Below are 23,781 nucleotides of genomic sequence, written 5' to 3'. Positions count from 1 at the left end.
AGGGTGGACAGTGAGAGCCTTCTCCCGCGGATGGATATGGCTGGCACGAGGGGACATAACTTTAAACTGAGGGGTAATAGATATAGGACAGAGGTCAGAGGTAGGTTCTTTACGCAAAGAGTAGTGAGGCCGTGGAATGCCCTACCTGCTACAGTAGTGAACTCGCCAACATTGAGGGCATTTAAAAGTTTATTGGATAAACATATGGATGATAATGGCATAGTGTAGGTTAGATGTCTTTTGTTTCGGTGCAACATCGTGGCCGAAGGGCCTGTACTGCGCTGTATTGTTCTATGTTCTATGTTCCTCCAATCACCTTAAAATTCTGTCCCCTCGTGACAGCCATTTCCACCCTGGGGAAAAGTCTCTGGCTATCCACTCTATCCATGCCTCTCGTCACCTTGTACACCTCTATCAAGTCACCTCTCTGCCTTCTTCGCTCCAGTGAGAAAAGCCCTAGCTCCCTCAACCCTTCTTCATAAGACACGCCTCCAGTCCAGGCAGCATCCTGGTAAATCTCCTCTGTACCCTCTCCAAAGCATCCACATCCTTCCTATAATGAGGCGACGAGAACTGGACACAATATTCCAAGTGTGGTCGAACCAGGGTTTTATAAAGCTGCAGCAAAATTCTCCCCATGTCTCCCGAGTCAGTCTGGGGGGGGTGTTTCCCCCCCCCCCCCTTTTTGTCCACAACCCAGCAGGTTTGGGACATGCCCAGGATTGTGGGTGTGGTTGGCCGGCCCCTCTGGCACCATTCACATCCTCCACCTCCGGGAAGAACCTGCTCATTCGGGTTCTGGTCAGGTGCGCTCTGCGCACCACTTTGAGCTGCATTGGGCTGAGCCTGGTTTAGGCGGAGGTGGAGTTAGCCCTGCTCAGTGCTTCGCTTTAGAGTCCTCACCTCACTTCAGTCCTCAGTTTGCCCTCCCATTTCCGTCTGGTCTCGTCCAGTGGTGTTCGGGCCCTGCCCAGTAGCTGTCCATATATTTTCCACAGAGCCCCTCTTCTTTACTGTCTGTATTTATCAGATCCTCAAATAGTGCCGCCTCCGTCTCTTTGCAGGGGAAGTGCTTTATTTGCAGGTGTCTCATTTCCTGTCCAGTCGGCAATTCTCATTCCCCCGTGAGTCCGTCAGTTCGTTCAGTGTCGCTAGTCTGTGCCCTATGTGAAAGTCCCGAACTGTCAGTCTGCCCCCCTCCTGTCTCCATTTCTTAAAGGTGGTGTCTGGCATGGCTGGGGGGGAATCTGTGGTTGCTGAAAAATCATCATAATCATCCCGGCATCTTAGTCAGCCCGAAGTGTTGTCTTAATTGGGCCCTCGTATTCGGTGCAGCCACTACCATTGGGCTCGATGTATATTTCGTCGAGGGGGGTGGGAGTGCTACCGTAGCCAGGACCCGGTGGGTCATCCCCTTGCAGGAGGCCTCCTCCATCCGCACCCACTCTGAATTGGGTTTGTGTACCCATCCCCTCACTCTTTCTGCCATTGCTGCCCAGTGGTGGTACTGCAGATTTGGTACAGCCAGTCCACCTTTGATTTTCCTCCTTTGCAGCGTTGGAACATTAGAACATTACAGCGCAGTACAGGCCCTTCGGCCCTCGATGTTGCGCCGACCTGTGAAACCACTCTAAAGCCCATCGACACTATTCCCTTATCGTCCATATGTCTATCCAATGACCATTTGAATGTCCTTAGTGTTGGCGAGTCCACTACTGTTGCAGGCAGGGCATTCCACGCCCTTACTACTCTCTGAGTAAAGAACCTACCTCTGACATCTGTCCTATATCTATCTCCCCTCAATTTAAAGCTATGTCACCTCGTGCTAGATCTCACCATCCGAGGAAAAAGGCTCTCACTGTCCATCCTATCTAATCCTCTGATCATCTTGTATGCCTCTATTAAGTCACCTCTTAACCTTCTTCTCTCTAATGAAAACAGCCTTGAGTCCCTCAGCCTTTCTCATAAGATCTTCCCTCCATACCAGGCAACATTCTGGTAAATCTCCTCTGCACCCTTTCCAATGCTTCCACATCCTTCCTACAATGGCAGCGACCAGAATTGCATGCACTACTCCAAATGCGGCCGCACCAGAGTTTTGTACAGCTGCAACATGACCTCATGGCTCCGAAACTCAATCCCTCTACCAATAAAAGCTAACACACCGTACGCCTTCTTAACAACCCTCTCAACCTGGGTGGCAACTTTCAGGGATCTATGTACATGGACACCAAGATCTCTCTGCTCATCCACACGACCAAGAATCTTACATTTAGACCCAGTACTCTGTATTCCTGTTACTCCTTCCAAAATGAATCACCGCACACTTTTCTGTATTAAACTCCATTTGCCACTTCTCAGCCCAGCTCTGCAGCTTATCTATGTCCCTCTGTAACCTGCAACATCGTTCTGCACTGTCCCCAATTCCACCGACTTTAGTGTCATCTGCAAATTTGCTCACCCATCCTTCTACGCCCTCCTCCAGGTCATTTATAAAAATAACAAACAGCAGTGGCCCCAAAACAGATCCTTGTGGTACACCACTAGTAACTGAACTCCAGGCTGAACATTTCCCATCAACCACCACCCTCTGTCTTCTTACAGCTAGCCAATTTCTGATCCAAACCGCTAAATCACCCTCAATCCCATGCCTCCGTATTTTCTGCAATAGCCTACCGTGGGGAACCTTATCAAATGCTTTACTGAAATCCATATACACCACATCAACTGCTTTACCCTCGTCCACCTGTTTGGTCACCTTCTCAAAGAACTCAATAAGGTTTGTGAGGCACGACCTACCCTTCACAAAACCGTGTTGACTATCCCTAATCAAATTATTCCTTTCTAAATGATTATGCATCCTATCTCTTATAAACCTTTCCAAGAGTTTGCCCACAACAGAAGGAAGGCTCACTGGTCTATAGTTACCGGGGTTGTCTCTACTCCCCCTCTTGAACAAGGGGACATCATTTGCTATCCTCGTCTTCTGGCAGTATTCCTGGAGACAATTACGACATAAAGATCAAAGCCAAAGGCTCAGCAATCTCCTCCCTAGCTTCCCAGGAGAATCCTAGGATAAATCCCATCCGGCCCAAGGGACTTATCTTGCTTTGGGAACCAACTTATCGTTGGTTTGTGAACTCTCAGATTCTTACCCTCACACACAAACGCCATGATTAAACATTTTGGAAGAAGGCCTTAGGGATGAAGATCGGTATGGATCTAAACAGGAAGAGGAACCTTGGCAGTACGTTCATCTTGATCTCTGCACTCTCCCTGCCAGGGAGAGTGGGAGTGAGCGCCTCTTCCTTATTCGCACAGGTGGTCAGGTTCATTGTGGATCTGTGTCATCTGGGTCTGGATCCCAGGTAACGGAACTGGTAACTAGCGGAAGTACCCTGGTGCATTTTCTCTTGTTGGGTTTTATCGGGGGCACGGGGACTGGCTTTTGTCTTCTCCTTCTCCCAAGGTACGGTAACCTTTCTGGGCCGTTTTAAACGGGAGCCCCTCCATCTCCGCCCCTCCCCTGTTTGGGCTCACTGGGAATGCCTCACCTTTGCCCAGGTTGAGTTTGTAACCCAAGAAGGTTCCAACCTCTTCAGTATTTGCAGTATTGCCTTCAGTCCTTCCTGTGGCTTCGAGACATCGAGGAGCAGGTCATCTGCATAGAGTGAGACTCTGTGCTCTCTGTCTCCTCTCCGGATTCCCTTCCAGCTTTTCGCGTCCCGCAGGGCTATCACCAGGGGTTCGATGGCTAGCGCGAACAAGAGTGGGGACAGCGGGCAGCACTGTCTTCCTCTCTGTGGCTGGCAGTATTCAGAGCTGGTGGTGTTAGTTCGAACGCTCGCCTTGGGAGCGTTGTACAAGAGCCTCACCCAGGCGGTGAACCCCATTCCTAGCCCAAACCGTTCAGTATCTCGAGGAGGCATTTCCATTCGACTCTGTCGAAGGCCTTTTCTACGCCCAGGAGACGATCACCTCTGGTGTTCTCTCGACAGAGGGGAGTCATTATTACGTTTAGCAGCCGCTTGATGTTCGCTGTGAGCTGCCTACCCTTGACAAAGCCGGTTTGGTCCTCTGCGACCACCTCTGGTACGCAGCCTTTTGGCCAGGACCGTTGCGAGTATTTTCGCATCCACGTTCAGCAGTGAAATGGGTCTGTATGATCCACATTCTGACTGGTCTTTCTCTTTTTTGGGTACCAGTGAGGTTGTGGCCTGCGCTAGCGTAGGAGGCAAAGTCCGTGAACATGTCCCTTAGGTGTGGGGCCAGGGCTGGTGCAAATGTTTTATAGAAGTCCGCCAGGAACCTGTTAGGTCCCGACGCTTTCCCCCGCCTGCATGGAGCTGATGCTGTCCATGATTTCTCCCAGATCTATTGGTGCTTCCAGCTCCCCCACAACTGGTAGTTCCAGTCCGTCGAGGAACTGTTTCATCCCCGTGTCCCAGTCAGGGAGTTCGGAGGTGTACAGTCCTCGGTAGTCGGCCTCGAATGCTTGGTTGACCTCTTTTGGTTTTGCTACCAGTCTGCCTCTGCTATCCTTTACCTGCGCTACTTCCCTCGTGGCTGCCTGCTTTCTCAGCTGGTGAGCCAGTAGGTGGCCAGCCTTTTCCCCATGTTCGTAGAAGGTCCCCCGTGTCTGGCGGAGTTGGTGCACTGCTTTCCTGGTGGATAGCAGGTTAAAGTCCATTTGCAGCTTTTTCCTCTCCGCCAGCAGCTCTACGGTCGGGGCCTCGAGTATTTTCTGTTGACCTCCAAGATGGAGTCGACCAGCTGCTACCTGGCTGCCCTCTCTTCCCTATCTCTGCTTGCCTTGTAGGCTATGATCTCTCCTCTAATCACGGCTTCAGTGCCTCCCAGAACATGGAGGGTGAGACCTCCCCGTTTTGGTCGTTAGTCACGTAGTCGCCTATGGCCCGCGATGCTTTCTGGCAGACGGCCTTGTTGGGCAGGAGGTCTGTGTCCAGCCTCCATGTGGGGCGCTGGCCCGGCCCGTCTCCAGCCTCACATCCATGTAGTGTGGAGGGTGGTCGGAGATGACAATCGCGGAGTATTCCGCTCCTGTGATCCTGGAAGCACCGATTTTCCCACTGCAAAGAAGTTGACGCGGGTTTACACGCTCTGCACCTGCGAGAAGAACGAGAACTCCTTTTCTCCCGGGTGCAGGAACGTTCACGCGTCAACCACCTCCATCAGCTCCATGAATATTCCCAACTCCCTAGCCATGCCTGTCTTTCTCCCTGTTCTGGGGTTTGATCGGTCGGTCAGTGGGTCCTGTACACGGTTAAAGTCGCGCCCCCCCCCCATGATCAGTCGGTGTGTGTCAATGTCGGGGATTTCCGGCATGGTCTTTTTTTAATGAATTCTGTGTCGTCCCAGTTGGGAGCGTACACCTTTACCAGCAGGACCGGTGCCCCTTCCAGGACTCCGCTGACCATGACGTACCGTCCCCCTGGGTCAGTAACCGTCCTGGTCTCTGTAAATCCCGTCCTCTTGCTAATCAATATGGCTACTCCCCTAGCCCTCGTCCCGTAGCACAAGTGGGACGTCCCTCCCACCCAGCCCTTCCTGCTCCCTGGTGGACGCGCCCATGCACTCGGGGGTTTGCCTTGTTAGGAGGTCGTCCAAAATGGCCACGGTCGCCGCTCTCCCCCCGAAGTTGGGCCCCTGCGCTCCGGGGCTTCCCTTTGCCCAGGGACCGTTCTGAGTGGCTGCTTGCGCGCCATCTTGATTCCTTGCCCTGCTCCATGCCACCCTCCATGTCTGTCCTGCTGCCAAACCTTTCCTATCGTTTTGTCCCCTTTCTGTTCTGCGCAACCCCCCCTCCCATCCCTGTTCCCCACAGTCTTCCCATGATAGCCCTCCTCGTTAGTACAATCCCCCCCCCCCCCCAACCCCCGTGCTGATCTAGCGCTGTCACCGTTCTGCCTACCTGTCTCCATCCCCTACCTCGCTTTCCCTATCCTCGCTCCCTTCTCTCTCTTTCCCAGCTTCGAACCGGAAACGAGGCAGCACAGTCCCGCGCATGGTCCACATTACAGTCCTTGTTCTCGGTTCGTCCTCCACTTTCATTCCTTTTTCCCCCACCCTGCTCCCTTCACCGTTGACGTGTCTGTTCTCCCACGGGGGGGGGGGGGGGGGGGGGGGGGGGGTGCGCGTAGTAATGTTCCTTCCCCTGGTCCCCCAGAGTCTGGCCGGGGAACAACATGCCGAATCGCACCCCTTTTATTGTCGAGCGCCAATTTCGCTCTATTCAATTCAGCCCTCTTTTTTGCCCCAATGTCCTGGTGGACCCTGATTCTGTGCCCTTCCCACGAGCACAAATCCATCCGTTGGGCCCACATCCAGATCTTTTCCCGGTCCTGGAATTGGTGTAGTTTTGCGATTATCGCTCTCGGCTGCTCCCTAGTTTTGGGTTTAGGCCGGAGCGACCTGTGCGCGCTGTTGAGTTCTGGGGGGGTTTGGGGAAGCCGTCCCTCCTGTCTAGGCTGCCCAGCATGTGGGCGATGTAGCCCGTTGGGACCCTCAATCCCCTCTGGCAGACCCACGATGCGGACATTTCGCCGTCGTGACCTGTTCGCCTGGTCCTCGAGCCTCCCACCGACCTCTTCACCCCAGCCTCCAGAACCTCGATCCCGTCGCTCTGGTCCGTTGACGCTTTCTCCAGGTCCAGGGTCGTCCTCTCCTGGGATCTCCACCTTCCATCCCAGGCCATCTATCGTGCGCTGAAGGGTGGCTATCGCTTCCGTCACCACCTGCTTCACCACCACCTGGAACCCCTTCATAGCGGTCAGTTCCTTTTTTAAAACGTTCCTCTATCCGTCCCCCTGTGTGGGAGGGATGTTGTTGTCCGCTCCTGCTCCGCCGTTCGGGTCAGCGATCTTCCCCTCTCCTGGTTCGCCTGGGCCTCTGCCTCGCCTCGTGGGACCGCCGGTCCGTCCGCCCGTTGCCCCTGCCCCTTTACTCCATTCCTGCCTTCTCGTCGTCCCTTTGAACTGCTGTTTGCCGGCATCGTCTGTCCCCCCTCGTTGTTGTTCGTGCCTTTTACGTTTAGGGCAGTTTTAGGTCACTTTTTGCGCCAAAAACTCAAAAAGAATTTGCTGTATTGGGTCCAATTGGGAGGAGAGCCACCTGATGTGCTAAACACCTCGGCCGCGCCCGGAAGTCCAAAGATGAATTCTGTTGATGGGATGTGGGCATTCGCTGGCTGGGCCAGTATTTGGTCCCCAACCCTAATTTCCCTTGAACTGAGCGGCTTGTGGGGGATCCAGCGATGGTAATGCCATTGAATGTCAAGGCCAGATGGTTAGATTCTTTTTTGTCGGAGATGGTCGCTGCCTGGCACTTGTATCAGCCCAATCCTGGATATTGCCCAGGTCTTGCTGCATTTGGACACTGACTGCTTCAGTGTCTGAGGAGTGGCGAATGGTGCTGAACATTGTGCAGTCATCCGGGAACATCCCCACTTCTGACCTGATGTAACGGGGGGAAGATTATTGATGAAGTACCTAGAGGTGGTTGGGCCTAGGACACGATCCTGAGGCACTCCTGCAGTGATGTCCTGGAGCTGAGATGACTGACCTCCAACCGCCACAACCATTTAGGGAAGTGTTCCTGTCAAATGAGTATTGCTGCTTCATAATACCAGGGACACAGGTTCAATTCCCACCTCGGGTGACTGTGTGAAGTTTGCGTGTGTGCGCGGGCTTCCTCCGGGTGCTCCGGTTTCCTCTCACATTCCAAAGACGTGCAGGTTAGGTGGATAAATTACCCCTTGATGTCCCAGCAGTTGGGCGGGGCTACAGGGTTGCGGGGGGAAATGGGCCGAGGGTTGGGTGCTGATCAGAAGATTGGTGCAGACTCGATGGGCCGAATGGCCTCCTTCCGCACTGTAGAGATTCTAGAACAAATTGCGACTTGGGTGTGGGATCCCGGAGTGAATGGCCTCCCAACATTCATTGTTCAAACACTTATATTAATGAGGGTCCTGGACCAAAATGTGTCGGAAAAATTGTGTAATCTGCAATCTTTTCCAAAAGGTTGGTAGGTGAGGAAGAAGCTATTGTTTTCTCTCCCTTGTTGAGTTTATGTTTGAGAATAAGTATTTCCTCTTTTATTTTTAATTTTGTCTTTCCCGGCCAGATGGTGGAGAGCATGAAATACTCATTCCGACCAGGGATGCGGGTGGAGGTTGTTGATAAGGCGCAGATTTCGCGTACGAGGACCGCAGTCGTGGACACGGTGATCGGGGGGCCGCCTCCGGCTACTGTATGAAGATTGTGAGGAAGACGATGATTTCTGGTGCCACATGTGGAGTCCCCTCATTCACTCAGTGGGCTGGGCCAAACGTGTGGGTCACAAAGTGAAACGCACAGGTGAGCAATTGGGCATGTTTCTCACCCCCCCCCCCCCCCCCCCCCCTCAAGAACTGCCTTCAAGATAGAAAGTTACAAGGTGTTCAATTTGAAGTCTTCAAGGCGATTAGAGGATTTAATCAGATGAATAGTTGATTGATCGATTTGATTGATTTATTGTCACATGTACAGTGAAAAGTATTTTTCTGCGGCCAACGGTACACAGTAGACATGTCATGTGAGAGTACCTTTAAGAAATGGGTGTTTATAAATGGGTGTGTATATAAATATCTGTAGTGAGAGTACCTTTAAGAAATGGGTGTTTATAAATGGGTGTGTATATAAATATCTGTAGTGGGAGTACCTTTAAGAAATGGGCGTTTATTACTGCAGTGATGTCAGAGAGTGGATGGAGCTGGGCTGTCTGTCAGCTTTTTACTTTCGTTGTAGGCTGTTTGCTGCAGGGTGTGTTTTAGTTTCGTTTTCAGAGCTGGATAGCTGCAGTCACAGCCAGAAGGTGTATTAGAGTCTCTGTAATCTAAAGACTGTAAATCGGTCATTTGGTAATTTAAAACTAATAACTGCTCTCAGTAGTGACTTTAACCTGATGTGCTTCTGTTAAAGGTTTTAAAAAAAAAGTTTTATGGATGTTAAAAAGGAAAGCTTAAAGGATTACTTAGTGTTGTATTCTTTGGGGGTTGTATTTGAATTGATGGTTGCTAAGATATTCACTATGTTTTAAAAAGGTTAACTTGAGTTCATAGAATAAACATTGTTTTTCTTTAAAAAATACTTTTCCATTTCTGCTGTGCCACATCTGTAGAGTGGGCCGTGTGCTCCCCATACCACAATCTATTAAAAGTCGTGGGTCAGGTGAACTCCATGATACACTTTGGGGTTCATTAAACCCTGGCCCATAACAGACATAATCGACAAAGTACATCGAGAAATTGGTTGCAGTGCGGAACAAGGAACTTAAGAATGAGTTGGGCGGTTCAGGAGTGATGTCAGGACCTATGTCTTCACTGGAAGGGTAACAGAAATCTGAAACTTACTCCCCTGTTGGACTGAGGGATGCTTGAAAATGATTAGACCAGAGTTTATTTAAAAAAAAAATTTAGAGTACCCAATTCTCTTTTTTTTTCCATTTAAGGGGCAATTTAGCGTGGCCAATCCACCTAACCTGCACATCTTTGGGTTGTGAGGGTGAAATCCACGCTGACACGGGGAGAATGTGCAAACACCACACGGACAGTGACCCAGGGCCGGGATCGAACGTGGGTAGGCCAGAGTTATTTGGGAAATGGAACACAGGCAGGCACATGGAGTTGAGATGCAAAGCAGCCATTGTATAACTGAACGGTGGTGCAAGCTGCAGCAGCTGAATGGCCCCCTGCTCCTACATTTCCATTTGTTCCATTAAAACAAGCATGATCCTGTCCGGTGACCAGGAATAATTAACATCTTAAAACTCTAGAATATGCTGCTAAACCTTTGGGGTTTTAAGGTGTGAAAACCTCCCGCATTCCTCGCCCAAAATTCCTTCATGGGATGTGGGCATCGCTGGCTGGGGCAACATTTATTACATAGAACATACAGTGCAGAAGGAGGCCATTCAGCCCATCGAGTCTGCACCGACCCCCTTAAGCTCTCACTTCCACCCTATTCCCGTAACTCAATAGCCCTTCCTAACATTTTGCACACTAAGGGCAGTTTAGCATGGCCAATCCACCTAACCTGCACATCTTTGGACTGTGGGAGGAAACCGGAGCACCCGGAGGAAACCCACTCAGACACGGGGAGAACGTGCAGACTCCGCACAGAGAGTGGCCCAGTGGGGAATCGAACCTGGGACCCTGGCGCTGTGAAGCCACAGTGCTATCCACTTGTGCCATCGTGCTGCCCCTTTGAGGGCATTTGACAGAAAAAAAACAGACAGATAGGTGGCCCTTAAGAAGTGACTCTTTCCTGACCCAGCTCATAACCCCTTCAGGGTTGTCCACATTTGGTCAACAGACAAAACAATAATAATAAACTTTATTTAAAAAAAATTTAGAGTACTCAATTCATTTCTTCCAATTAAGGGGCAATTTAGCGTGGCCAATCCACTTACCCTGCACATTTTTGGGTTGTGGGGGCGAAACCCACGCAAACACGGGGAGAATGTGCAAACTCCACACGGACAGAGACCCAGGGCCAGGATCGACCCTGGATTTCGGTGCCGTGAGGCAGCAGGGCTAACCCATTGCGCCACCGTGCTGCCCTATAATAATCTTTATTAGTGTCACAAGTAGGCTTACATTACCACTGCAATGAAGTTAGTGAAAATCCCCTAGTCGCCACATTCCGGCGCCTATTCAGGTACACGGGGAGAATTCAGAATGTCTAATTCACCTAACAGCACGTCTTTCGGGACTTGTGGGACGAAACCGGAGCACCCGGAGGAAATCCACGCAGACACGGGGAGAACGTGCAGACTCTGCACAGATAGTGACCCAAGACCGGAATCGAACCCGGGATACTGGAGCTGTGAAACAACAGTGCTAACCCATTAGCCAGATCATTTGCCCAATGGTGTGTCCAGAACCAGGGGTCACAGTCTGAGGATTCAGGGTGAACCATATCGGACAGAGATAAGGAAACATTTCTTCACCCAAAGTGTGGTGAGCCTGTGAAATTCCCACAGGAAGTAGTTGATGCTGAAACTTTGAATATATTCAAGAGGCGGCTGGATATAGCACTCGGGGAGAATGGGATCAAAGGCTATGGGGAGAAAGCAGGATTAGGCTATTGAGTTGGATGATCAGCCATTTAATAATTTTTTTTTAAGAGTACCCAATTATTTATTTATTTTTCCAATTAAGGGGCAATTTAGCGTGGCCAATCCACCTACCCTGCACATCTTTGTGTTGTGGGGGTGAAACCCACGCAGACACGGGGAGATTGTGCAAACTCCACACGGACAGTGACCCAGGGCCGGGATTCGAACCCGGGTCCTCAGCGCCGCAGTCCCAGTGCTAACCACTGCACCACAAACCGCCCCTGGATGATCAGCGATGATCGCGATTAATGGCGGAGCAGGCTCGAAGGGCCAGAGCCTCCTGCTCTTGTCTATGTATCTATGTAAAGTCTTGTGAAGTAAAATTTGAATCCAAGTTGTAAAGAGAATAATATTTGTTTTAATTTAACCATTTGCATTGTGAACTTGTCCACGGAGAGGAGGGGAGAAGTGGATGGTGTCTGCGGGACTGAGATCGAATCCTGCACTGACTTCAAACTAAAATTTTATCCTCTCTTACCCTGACAAGGAACGACCAGGGCAGACTTAAGCTCGCATCCAACATTTAGGAAAATCTACTGTGATGCTGTACCACATCTCTTCAAAAAGGTAAGGGACAAATCCTTCATTCTGAATATGTAGGTAGTAGGATTGGCATTGAATACCATCCCTTTTAAAAAAAAAAATGTTAAAAAATTATTTTGTTGAAACGCGAGTTTCGCTGGCATAGCCATCCCCAATCTCGAACTGAGTGGCTTGCGAGGACGGTTAAGAATTAACCACATGGGGGCAGCGCAGTGGTTAGCACTGCTGCCTCACGGCGCCGAGGTCCCAGGTTCGATCCCGGCCCTGGGTCACACTGTCCGTGTGGAGTTTGCACGTTCTCCTCCGTGTTTGCGTGGGTTCCACCCCCACAACCCAAAGATGTGCAGGTTAGGTGGATTGGCTGCGCTAAATTGCCCCTTAATTGGAAAAATGAATTGGGTAATCTAAATTTATAAAACAAAAATTAACCACATTGCTGTGAGTCGGGAGTCACGTGTAGGCCAGACCGGGTAAGGACGGCAGATTTCCTTCCCTAAAGGACATTAGTGATACCATTACCTACTTACGACAATCAGGTTTTTACGACAATCAATGACAGTTTCACAGCCAAAGTTACTGAGACTAGCTTTCAATTCCAGATTTATTAATTGAACTTAAATTTCACGTCCCCAGAGTATTAACTTCAGCCTCTGGATAACTGATCCAATAATATTCCCACTGGGCCACAATTCCCGTACCAGCCTCCCCGAACAGGCGCCGGAATGTGGCGACTAGGGGCTTTTCACAGTAACTTCATTGAAGCCTACTTGTGACAATAAGCGATTTTCATTTCATTTTTCATCTCCTAGGACAGCCTGAATTGAGATTGGCTAATAAATCAAAGTCTAATTTGGGTTCCTGGTTTGGAAGCACCGCCCCCAGAATGAATGTAACCTCTAAACGATTCGGGTGGTACCGTTCGAGGAACATGGATCTTTTCATGTTCGTATTTTTACAATAAAATCCTCTTTTTTTTTTTTGTTCTGGATTCCTTCATGAAACCTCCGTTTATTAAAGTGCCAAGAGTATTGGGCGAATGATGATGCTGCTCCGTTGCAAGTCCTTACTGCCGCTGGCCAACAATGGGGAATTTGTTGCTGCGCTAAATCTCCAGCGGGACGGGGGGATCCCGCTGCTGTGACTGGAGGGAGAATCCCGCCCGATATCTGAATCGAGGTCGTTGTCTCGGTCGACCCGAGCTCGAAGGCGGTTCTGATGTTTTTGAGTCTCTTGCCAAATGCATTCACAGCAGGCCGCCCTCGCGAGCCGGCTGACAATACGGTGCAATGATCGGTAGAGTTGTTACTGCTGAGCCCAAGGCTGACTCATCAGTTGGGAGCCTTTGGATGCAGTGTGGAGGTCGGCTTGGTGAAGGGATTTGGTGGCCAGGCGCTGGAAACACCGGGCAGGCCAGTCAGCATCTGTGGATAGGGTCAGAGAAACATAGAAAATAGATGCAAGAGTGGGCCATTCGACCCCTCGAACCTGCACCACCATTCAATCTGATCATGGCCGATCAGGCAAATTCAGTGTCCCTCTCCCGCTTTCTCTTCATACCCCTTGATCACTTTGGCCGCAAGGGCCACGTCCAACTCCCTCTTGAATATATCCAACGAACAGCACGGTAGCACAGTGGTTAGCACAACTGCTTCACAGCGCCAGGGTCCCGGGTTCAATTACCGGCTTGGGTCACTGTCTGTGCGGAGTCTGCATGTTCTCCCCGTGTGTGCGTGGGTTTCCTCCGGGTGCTCCGGTTTCCTCCCACAGTCCAAAGATGTGCAGGTTAGGTGGATTGGCCATGCTAAATTGCCCTTGGTGTCCAAAATTGCCCTTAGTGTTGGGTGGGGGTAACTGGGTTATGGGGATAGGGGGGAGGTGTGACCTTGGGTAGGGTGCTCTTTCCAAGAGCCGGTGCAGACTCGATGGGCTGAATGGCCTCCTGCACTGTGAATTCTATGATTTTATGGCCCTAACGGCTTTCTGTGGGAGAGAATTCCACAAGTTCACAACTCTCTGACAGAAGTTCTTCCCCATCTCAGTCCTGAATGGCTGACCCCTTATTCTTGGGGTGTGACCCCTAGTTCTGGACATCCCCAACATCGGGAACATTCTTCCCGTATCCAGCCTGTCCAGTCCCATCAGGATTTTATATGTTTCGCTGAGATCCCCTCTCATTCTAATAAACTCCAGTGAGTACAAGCCCAGTCGATCCAGTCTTTCTTCATATGTCAGTCCTGCCATCCCGGGATTAGTCTGGTGAACCTTCGCTGGACGCGCTCAAACGCAAGGTTGTCCTTCCTCAAACTAGGAGACCAAAACTGCCACAATACTCTAGGTTTGGCCTCACCAAGTCCCTGTATAACTGCAGCAAGGCATCCCTACTCCTATACTCAAATCCTCTCGCTATGAAGGCCAGCATGCCATTAGCTTTCCTCACTGCCTGCTGAACCTGCCAACCTTCAGGGACTGTTCCACCATGACACCCAGGTCTTCCTGTATTTTGCCACCAAAGTGGACAACCTCACATTTACCCACATTGTATTGTTATGGGCCAGGGTGTAGAGAACCTGACCCACAACATTTACTAGATTGTGCTATGGGGAGCACACGACCCACTCTACAGGTGTGGTACAGCAGAAATGTATTTTTTAAAGCAAAACAATGTTTATTCTATGAACTCAGTTAACCTTTTTAAAATATACAGTGAACATCTTAGCAGCCATCAATTCAAATACAACCCTCAAAGAATACAACACTAAGTAATCCTTAAACTTTCCTTTTAACATCCATAAGACTTCCTTTTTACAGAAGCACACCAGGTTTAAATTCTCTACTGAGAGCAGTTATCACTCTGAATTCACCAAATGATCTGGAGATAGTCTTTAGATTGCAGAGAGATCAAAATTACACCTTTGGCTGGCTGCAGCTCCAACACTAAAACAAAACTAACAAACACAGACACACCCAAGCTTTTCCTCAAAGCGAAACTAAAAAGCAGAGCCAGAGCTCAGCTCCACCCACACTCTGACATCACTGCAGCCACTTGAGCAGGCAAACATTTCTTAAAGTGACATTCACTACAGCTATTTTTTTATAAACACCCTTTTCTTAAAGGTACTCTCACATGACAGTATTGCATTTGCCAAGTATTTGCCCACTCGGCCAGCCTGCCGAAGTCACCCTGCAGCCTCTTTGCATCCTCACAGCGCACACTGCCACCCAGCTTGGCATCATCTGCAAATTTGGGAGATATTGCATGCAATTCCTTTGTCCAAATCATTGATGTATATTGTGAATTGGGGTCCCAGCACTGAACCCTGCGATACCCCACGAGTCACTGCCTGCCACTCTGAAAAGGTCCCGTTCATTCCCACTCTCTGCTTCCTGTCTGCCAACCAGTTCAAACATGAGTGGGGGGCGGGGGGGTGCTATTGTTAGACGGTCTGAAACATCTGCTCCCCTCTGACATTGACAGATGTGCTGAGTGTTTCAAACAAATCCATTTCACCCATTCCTAACTTTTTTGTTGCAAGAAATTAATGTTTGCCAAACTTAACCTTCTTGATCACTAGGTCCGGGCAGTTTACACTAACGATGATTGGTTTGAGGAGGGGATGAAACTGGAGGCCATCGATCCACTGAATTTATCCACCATTTGTGTTGCCAGTGTCCAAAAGGTGAGGAGTATTTTTGTTTTTGGTTATTTGACTCTGGCGCTCTGAAAAATCGCTTGAGCCCGTGTGCGTGTACGCTGCGGCCCTGGGTGTACGCTGCGGCCCTGGGTGTACGCTGCGGCCCTGGGTGTACGCTGCGGCCCTGGGTGTACGCTGCGGCCCTGGGTGTACGCTGCGGCCCTGGGTGTACGCTGCGGCCCTGGGTGTACGCTGCGGCCCTGGGTGTACGCTGCGGCCCTGGGTGTACGCTGCGGCCCTGGGTGTGTACCCTAAGCCCGTGCATGTACGCTGCGCCCATGTGCATGTACCCTAAACCCCTGCGTGTACGCTGCGGCCCTGTGAGCTTGTTGCTCTCTTTGGTCGGCTCTTAATTTGGCTCTGTTTAATCACGTTTGCTCAAGCGTCGCCAGGTATCTTTCGACACCGCCACAAGGTTCAGAACCGAATACTCATCAATGACTCGATACACCAGTTAGTAAGTTCAAAAGCAATGCTCATTTATTTACACACAGTCAAATCTACTCATGCATAAACTCTACAAACTAAACTACCACTATTACTAAAGCCTATACTTAGCTTCGGGCGCCCACTCAGTCAGAGGAACAATGGCCGTTGCTCGGTTCTGAGGCTGCTGGGTTGAGCTGTTTACAGGGTAGCAACTAGGAGCGTCTATCTCGTAGCGTGCGTTGACTTGGAACTTACTTGGTCTGGTGGAGCTGCGAGGCAGGTCTCTCTCTTCGGTGAGAGCCAAAGCCAAAGGAGGAAGATTCTCCTTTGGGGAATATCTTTTATACTAAAAAGGGCTTCGCGCTCTTTTGGGCGGGCCTTGAACTTGGCCTCAACTAATTGGGTCTTTCCCAATCATCGGTATCGATTTTCCTCCAATAGAGGGGTGGTTCCCTGATCGCTGGGCGTGTCCTGGTGACTGTCAGTCTGCTTGGTCTTAGCCTCTTCTGGCGCCGGGGAGTCTGCCTTAACATTGTGTATCTAAATGTTTTGTCCCCGGAGATGGCTCATTAGTACGTAGAATGCTTGTGAGTTTCTGTCCTGTCTGAGTGTTTAAGGTTCTAATCAACAGACAGAGCTTGCACCTGCTTGTTTCTTAGCATTGTCCAATTTTCCCTGCAGTCTTTGCGAGTGTCCATTTTGTAATCGGGACGTGGCCATCCCAGGTGGCGACAGACCCTCCTTGTGATCCTCATGGCCATCCCAGGTGGCTACACTCTGTTCACCGGTTGAGCCTGATCCAGATTGAACCACCTTCCTTCCTCGTTTGAGGCGAATACTTACTGGAAAGCAATGGCGAGGAGATTACAGAGGAATAAAATCTGAAACTCAATTGCGTCTCTCCCGATGGCTTTGTGGTTAACTTCACTCCCGAGTGTGATGCTGAGGCGTACAGAGTGTTAATAGTTTATAAAATCTAGGAGCAGAATTGGGCCATTCAGCCCATCGAGTCTGCTCAGCCGTTCGATCATGGCTGACCTCATCCTGGCCTTAACTCCACCGTTCTGCCCATTCTCTATAACCCTTTAACCTATTACCGTTATATTCCTTGCCTTTTCCTCCAAGATAGCCAGATATGTAGCATTGACAAAGAATATAAAAATAAGAAGTTTGAATCAAAACAAATTTATTTTACGCCACTAACTTTGATTAGGTTTACACACTTTACTGAGTAACAGATACTAAACTAATAATGCTGAATCTGTAGTATAGTAATTAATATTCTATCTAACTAATAAACTACACTATGACTTGACCTCGTGCTATGTTTCTACAATCAATTCTCACTCTGTTCTCTTCAGCTTCTCCCAGAATTCCTAGAGATGCTGTCTTATATACAATAATAAAATTCGCTTATTGTCACAAGTGGGTTTCAATGAAGTTACTGTGAAAAGCCCCTAGTCGCCACATTCCGGCGCCTGTTCGGGGAGGCCGGTACGGGAATTGAACCCGCGCTGCTGGCCTTGTTCTGCATTACAAGCCAGCTGCTTAGCCCAAAGAACAGTACAGCACAAGAACAGGCCCTTCGGCCCTCCAACCCTACGCCGACCATGCTACCCATCTAAACTAAAATCTTCTACACTTCCTGGGTCCGTATCCCTCTATTCCCATCCTATTCATGTATTTGTCAAGATGCCCTTTAAACGTCACTAACGTCCCTGCTTCCACCACCACCTCCGGCAGCGAGTTCCAGGCACCACTACCCTCTGTGTAAAAGAAACTTGCCTCGCACATCTCTAAACCTTGCCCCTCGCAAGCCTTGCCACTCTGTCTATGCCCCTCATAGTTTTGTAGACCTCTATCAGGTCGCCCCTCAACCTCCGTCGTTCCAGTGAGAACAAACCGAGTTTATTCAACCGCTCCTCATAGCTAATGCCCTCCATACCAGGCAACATTCTGGTAAATCTCTTCTGCACCCTCTCTAAAGCCTCCACGTCCTTCTGGTAGTGTGGTGACCAGAATTGAACACTATACTCCAAGTGTGGCCTAACTAAGGTTCTATACAGCTGCAACATGACTTGCCAATTTTTATACTCCATGCTCTGGCCAATGAAGACAAGCATGCCCTATGCCTTCTTGACTACCTTCTCCACCTGTGTTGCCCCTTTCAGTGACCTGTGGACCTGTACACCAAGATCTCTCTGACTGTCATACTCTTGAGGGTTCTACCATTCACTGTATATTCCCTACCTGTATTAGACCTTCCAAAATGCATCACCTCACATTTGTCCGAATTAAACTCCATCTGCCATCTCGCCGCCCAAGTCTCCAAACAATCTAAATCCTGCTGTATCCTCTGACAATCCTCATCGCTATCCGCAATTCCACCAACCTTTGTGTCGTCTGCAAACTTACTAATCAGACCAGTTACATTTTCTTCCAAATCATTTATATATACTACAAACAGCAAAGGTCCCAGCACTGATCCCTGCGGAAAAACACCACTAGTCACAGCCCTCCAATCAGAAAAGCACCCTTCCATTGCTACTCTCTGCCTTCTTTGACCTAGCCAGTTCTGTATCCACCTTGCCAGCTCACCCCTGATCCCGTGTGACTTCACCTTTTGTACTAGTCTACCATGAGGGACCTTGTCAAAGGCCTTACTGAAGTCCATATAGACAACATCCACTGCCCTACCTGCATCAATCATCTTTGTGACCTCCTCGAAAAACTCTATCAAGTTAGTGAGACACGACCTCCCCTTCACAAAACCATGCTGCCTCTCACTAATACGTCCATTTGCTTCCAAATGGGAGTACATCCTGTCTCGAAGAATTCTCTCCAGTAATTTCCCAACCACTGACGTAAGGCTCACCGGCCTGTAGTTCCCTGGATTATCCTTGCTACACTTCTTAAACAAAGGAACAACATTGGCTATTCTCCAGTCCTCCGGGACATCACCTGAAGACAATGAGGATCCAAAGATTTCTGTCAAGGCCTCAGCAATTTCCCCTCTTGCCTCCTCCAATATTCACTATGCTAAACCAGCCCCAATGAATTAGTGACGCCACCTAGTGTTTGATTTACACATAGTTTCAGATGTTAACCCTTTTACTACACTGGAAGTGCACATATCATTACAATTACCAAATAAAAATCTGTCTAAATCCGGTGGGCAGCACGGTGGCGCAGTGGGTTAGCCCTGTTGCCTCACGGCACCGAGGTCCCAGGTTCGATCCCGGCTCTGGGCCACTGTCCGTGTGGAGTTTGCACATTCTCCCCGTGTCTGCGTGGGTTTTGCCCCCACAACCCAAAGATGTGCAGGGTAGGTGGATTGGCCACGCTAAATTGCCCCTTAATGGGAAAAAATGAATTGGTACACTAAATTAAAAATAAAAATCTGTCTAATTCCTTGAATTTACTCGCTGTCTCAGCATCCACCGCACTCTGGGGGAGCGAATTCCACAGATTCACAGCCCATTGGGAAAAGTAGTTTCTCCTCAAATCTGTTTTAAATTTGCTACCTCTTATCCTGAGGCTATGACCTCTCGTTCTAGGATGTCTGACAAGAGGAAGCATCCTTAATGCTTTAGTTTGTAAAATGTTACTCACTGGCGACAGGTTAGGGAATTATTTTTAAATTGTTTAAAAGCTGGTTTACACAGGGGTCCGGGCTGGGGGTGAGGGGAGTTTGTGAGCCAGTGCTCTATGGCTTTGTGAATAAATCTGTGTTGAGGAAACGAGTGGCTCAAAATTTGCCCTTTGCCCAATGTCGGAAAAGTGAATTCAGCACAGATTACTCCGAGTTTGATCCTCAATCCGCACTGAGGCAGCAGTTCTCTGCGATCGCAGAACAGACTACACCATTGGGTTCCGCCCTCCTGGGTTTGGGAGGGGTCAAAGCTGGTGAATTTTGTCTGATAATTGGGGTACTTCTACTACATCAGAGGCGCTACACAAATGCAGGTTTTAAAAAAAAAAAAATACTCCTTCATGGGATGTGGTCGGCACTGGCAAGATCAGCATTCGCTGCCCATCCTTAACTGTCCTTGGATTGAGTGGCTTGCTCGACCATTGCTGAGTGCTGTTAAGAGTCAAATAAGAGTCCGTGGTATTGGGGGAAAGGTACTGGCATGGATAGAGGATTGGCTGACTGGCAGAAGGCAGAGAGTGGGGATAAAGGGGTCTTTTTCAGGATGGCAGCCTAGTGGTGTGCCTCGGGGGTCTGTGCTGGGACCACAACTTTTCGCAATATACATTGACGATCTGGAAGAAGGAACTGAAGGCACTGTTGCGAAGTTTGCAGATGATACAAAGATCTGTAGAGGGACAGGTAGTATTGAGGAAGCAGGCGGGCTGCAGAAGAGCTTGGATCGGCTCGGAGAGTGGGCAAAGAATTGTCAGATGGAACACCATGTGGAAAAGTGTAGGCCGGGATTCTCCTCCCCGCCTCATTTCGGCCGCGATCGACCGGCGGGGTTCTCTGTTTCGCCAGCCGGTCAATGGGGTTTCCCATTGTGGGGCAGCCCCACGCCGTCGGGAAACCCTCGGGCACCAGCATAACGGAGACTCCTGCCGGTGGAGAATCCCGGTAGGAGACTTTGGTAGGAGGAATGGAGGCATTGACTATTTTCTAAATGGGGAGATGCTTTGGAAATCAGAAGCACAAAGGGACTTCTAGATTCTCTGCAGGTTCAGCCAGCAGTTAGGAAGGCAAATGCAATGGGCAAGTGCGATGTTAGCATTCATGTCGAGAGGGCTAGAGTACAAGAGCAGGGATGTACTTCTGAGGCTGTATAAGGCTCTGGTCAGACCCCATTTGGAGTATTGTGAGCAGTTCTGGGCCCTGTATCTAAGGAAGGATGTGCTGGCCTTGGAAAGGGTCCAGAGGAGGTTCACAAGAATGATCCCTGGAATGAAGAGCTTGTCGTATGAGGAACGGTTGAGGACTCTGGGTCTGTACTCGATGGAGTTTAGAAGGATGACGGGGGCGGGGGGGTCTTATTGAAACTTACAGGATACTGCGAGGCCTGGATAGAGTGGACGTGGCGAAGATGTTTCCACTTGTAGGAAAAACTACAACCAGAGGGCACAGCCTCAGACTGAAGGTACGATCCTTTAAAACAGAGACGAGGAGGAATTTCTTCAGCCAGAGGGTGGTGAATCTGTGGAACTCTTTGCCGCAGAAGGCTGTGGAGGCCAAATCACTGAGTGTCTTTAAGACAGAGATAGATAGGTTCTTGATTAATAAGGGGATCGGGGGTTATGGGGAGAAGGCAGGAGAATGGGGATGAGAAACATATCAGCCATGATTGAATGGCAGAGCAGACTCAATGGGCCGAATGGCCTAATTCTGCTCCTACGTTATGATCTAACCACGTTGCTGTGGGTCTGGAGACATGGGGGAAAGAATGGCAGATTTCCGTTCCTGGCGGGGCACGTTTTAACCACAACTGATGATGGTTGTCCCGGAGGCACTTTATATTTCATATTTATTAATTGAATTAAATTCTACCAGTTGCAGTGGTGGGATTTGAACCCGTGACTCTGGGTGACCAGCCACCATGAACCTCCGCAGTCCCCGACGTATAGGTACACCCACTGCTGTTAGGGAGGGAGTTCCAGGGTTTTGACCCAGTGACAGTGAATATACAGTGACAGTGACGGCTGATATATTTCCAAGTCAGGGTGGTGAGTGACTTGGAGGGGATCCTCCAGGTGGTGGGGTTCCTGGGTATCTGCTGCGTTTGTCCTTCTAGATGGTAAATATCGTGGGTTTGGAAGGTGCTGTCTGAGGAACCTTGGTGAGTTACTGCAGTGCATCTTGTCGATGGTACACACGGCTGCCACTGTGCGTCGGTGGTGGAGGGGGTGAATGTTTATGGATGGGGTGCCAGTCAAGCGGGGCTGCTTTGTCCTGGATGGTGTCGAGCATCTTGAGTGTTGTTGGAGTTGCACTCATCCAGGTAAGTGGAGAGTATTCCACCACACTCCTGACTTGTGCCTTGTAGATGGTGGACAGGCTTTGGGGAGTCAGGAGGTGAGTCACTCTCCGTAGGATTCCAGCCTCTGACCTGCCCTGGTAGCCACAGTATTAATATAACTAGTCCAGTTCAGCTTCTGATCAATGGTAACCCCCAGGATGGTGATAAATTGACATTATCTCTCCTCGTTCCTCCTACTAAAGTAAATTGTTTCTCTGTATTAAACCCCGGCAGTATCTCTGCCCATGTCCCCTGATGTCTATTACTGTCCTCTGCACTGTTTACTATATTCCTGAGTTTTGTATCATCTGCAAAATGTGGAATTATGTGTACCCAAATGCAGGTCATTAACATAAATCTTTAAATAATGATCTCACCGCCTACCCCTGGGGAACATCCACTGTTACACTTTCCCTCCAGTCTGAATGCAAGAATTACATTTTGTTGTCCATTTTACATCTCAGGGCTATGCACAGATGACACTAGTTTTATTCACAGTGCTTTAGAATGTCTGCTCCATGCTTCAGCTTGGAATTCCAGCTCTTTCTGTTGTTTATTTTTCCATCAAATCCCTGCAGTGCAGAAGGGGGCCATTCGGCCCATTGTTGCTGCACCGACCTTCCGAAAGAGCACCCTAACCAGGCCCACTTCCCCGCCTTATCCCCGTAACGCCACACACTGATCATGTCATCTGAGACGGACATCAAGTGTTGCGCAAGAAGCAGCAGGGGTGACGGATTGTTTTTGTCCCCTGTGGAAGGACAGGTGTTGTTGGATGGATACCTGATGATTGGCATCGATGGATGTGAAGCAGCCGACGGCACTGATTGGTTCTGTTACCACGCTTCCTCCTGCTGCATCTTTCCTGTGGGATTCTGTCAGAAGAACGACATCGAACTGACACCTCCTCGAGGTAAGTCACCAGCAGAACTGAAACTGCTTTGATTTAAGATGTAACCAAGGACAAGCGCACAACAAACCCTGGGTACCAACCCTGGAAACAGCTCCCAAGAGGGACGGGTGAGTTGACTGAATTTGGTTGGCTTTTATTTTGTTTATATTTTCCCGCCTTTTCTTCCTCTTCCACCAACACTCTCGCCTCTCCTGGAAGGATGTTGGCCGGGGCACAATACCATTGATGCCAGTCCTCCTCTGCTGTCTCACTCAAGTTGATCTGAACATTGCGTCAAGGTGTGCACGTGCAAGGGTATGGGCCGAGTACTGGAAATTGGGATTCAAAATCTTGATTGGTAGTTTTTGACTGGCGCAGACGCGATGGGCCGAAGGGACTTTACTGTGCTGTAGACTTCCATGACTCCCCGCTTGATTGGCACCCTATCCACAAACATTCAAACCCTCCACCACCGACGCACAGTGACAGCCGTGTGTACCATCTACAAGATGCACTGCAGTAACTCACCAAGGTTCCTTAGACAGAACCTTCCAAACCTACAACCATCTAGAAGGATACCCGGGAACCCCACCACCTGGAGGTTCCCCTCCAAGTCACTCACCACCCTGACTTGGAAATATATCGGCCGTCACTGTCACTGGGTCAAAACACACATTGGATTTGGTACTGGATAATGAACCGGGCCAAGTGTTAGATTTGTTTGTGGGAGAGCACTTTGGAGATAGTGACCACAATTGGGTGTCTTTCACTATTGCAATGGAGAGGGATAGGGCCATACGGCAGGGGAAGGTTTATAATTGGGGGAGGGGTAATTATGATGTGATTAGGCAATAATTAGGGAGCATAAGATGGGAACAGAAACTGTCAGAGAAAGGCACAAATGAAAAGTGGAGCTTGTTCAAGGAACAAATACTGCGTGTCCTTGATAAGCATGTCCCTGTCAGGCAGGGAGGAAGTGGCCGTGAGAGGGAACCATGGTTCACAAAAGAGGTTGAATGTCTTGTCAAGAGGAAAAAGGAAGAGTATGTAAGGATGAGAAAACAAG

The 23,781-nt window shown here is 49.6% G+C and overlaps 1 protein-coding gene across 1 annotated transcript in view; it reads left to right on the top strand.

Annotated features, from left to right (window-relative positions):
- LOC140404120 (lethal(3)malignant brain tumor-like protein 2) overlaps positions 1-23,781 on the top strand; it is a 102,201-nt gene that overhangs the window by 36,259 nt on the left and 42,161 nt on the right. The window contains 5 exon segments of the mRNA XM_072492539.1: positions 8,143-8,247; positions 8,249-8,375; positions 11,663-11,742; positions 15,291-15,395; positions 22,589-22,736. Coding sequence (XP_072348640.1) covers positions 8,143-8,247; positions 8,249-8,375; positions 11,663-11,742; positions 15,291-15,395; positions 22,589-22,736 — 565 coding nt within the window.

Source organism: Scyliorhinus torazame, chromosome 29, assembly GCF_047496885.1.
Source record: "Scyliorhinus torazame isolate Kashiwa2021f chromosome 29, sScyTor2.1, whole genome shotgun sequence".
NCBI classification, from domain to species: domain Eukaryota; kingdom Metazoa; phylum Chordata; class Chondrichthyes; order Carcharhiniformes; family Scyliorhinidae; genus Scyliorhinus; species Scyliorhinus torazame.
The sequence above is the reverse complement of the archived record's forward strand: the minus strand, read 5'-3'. Positions and strand labels throughout refer to the sequence as shown.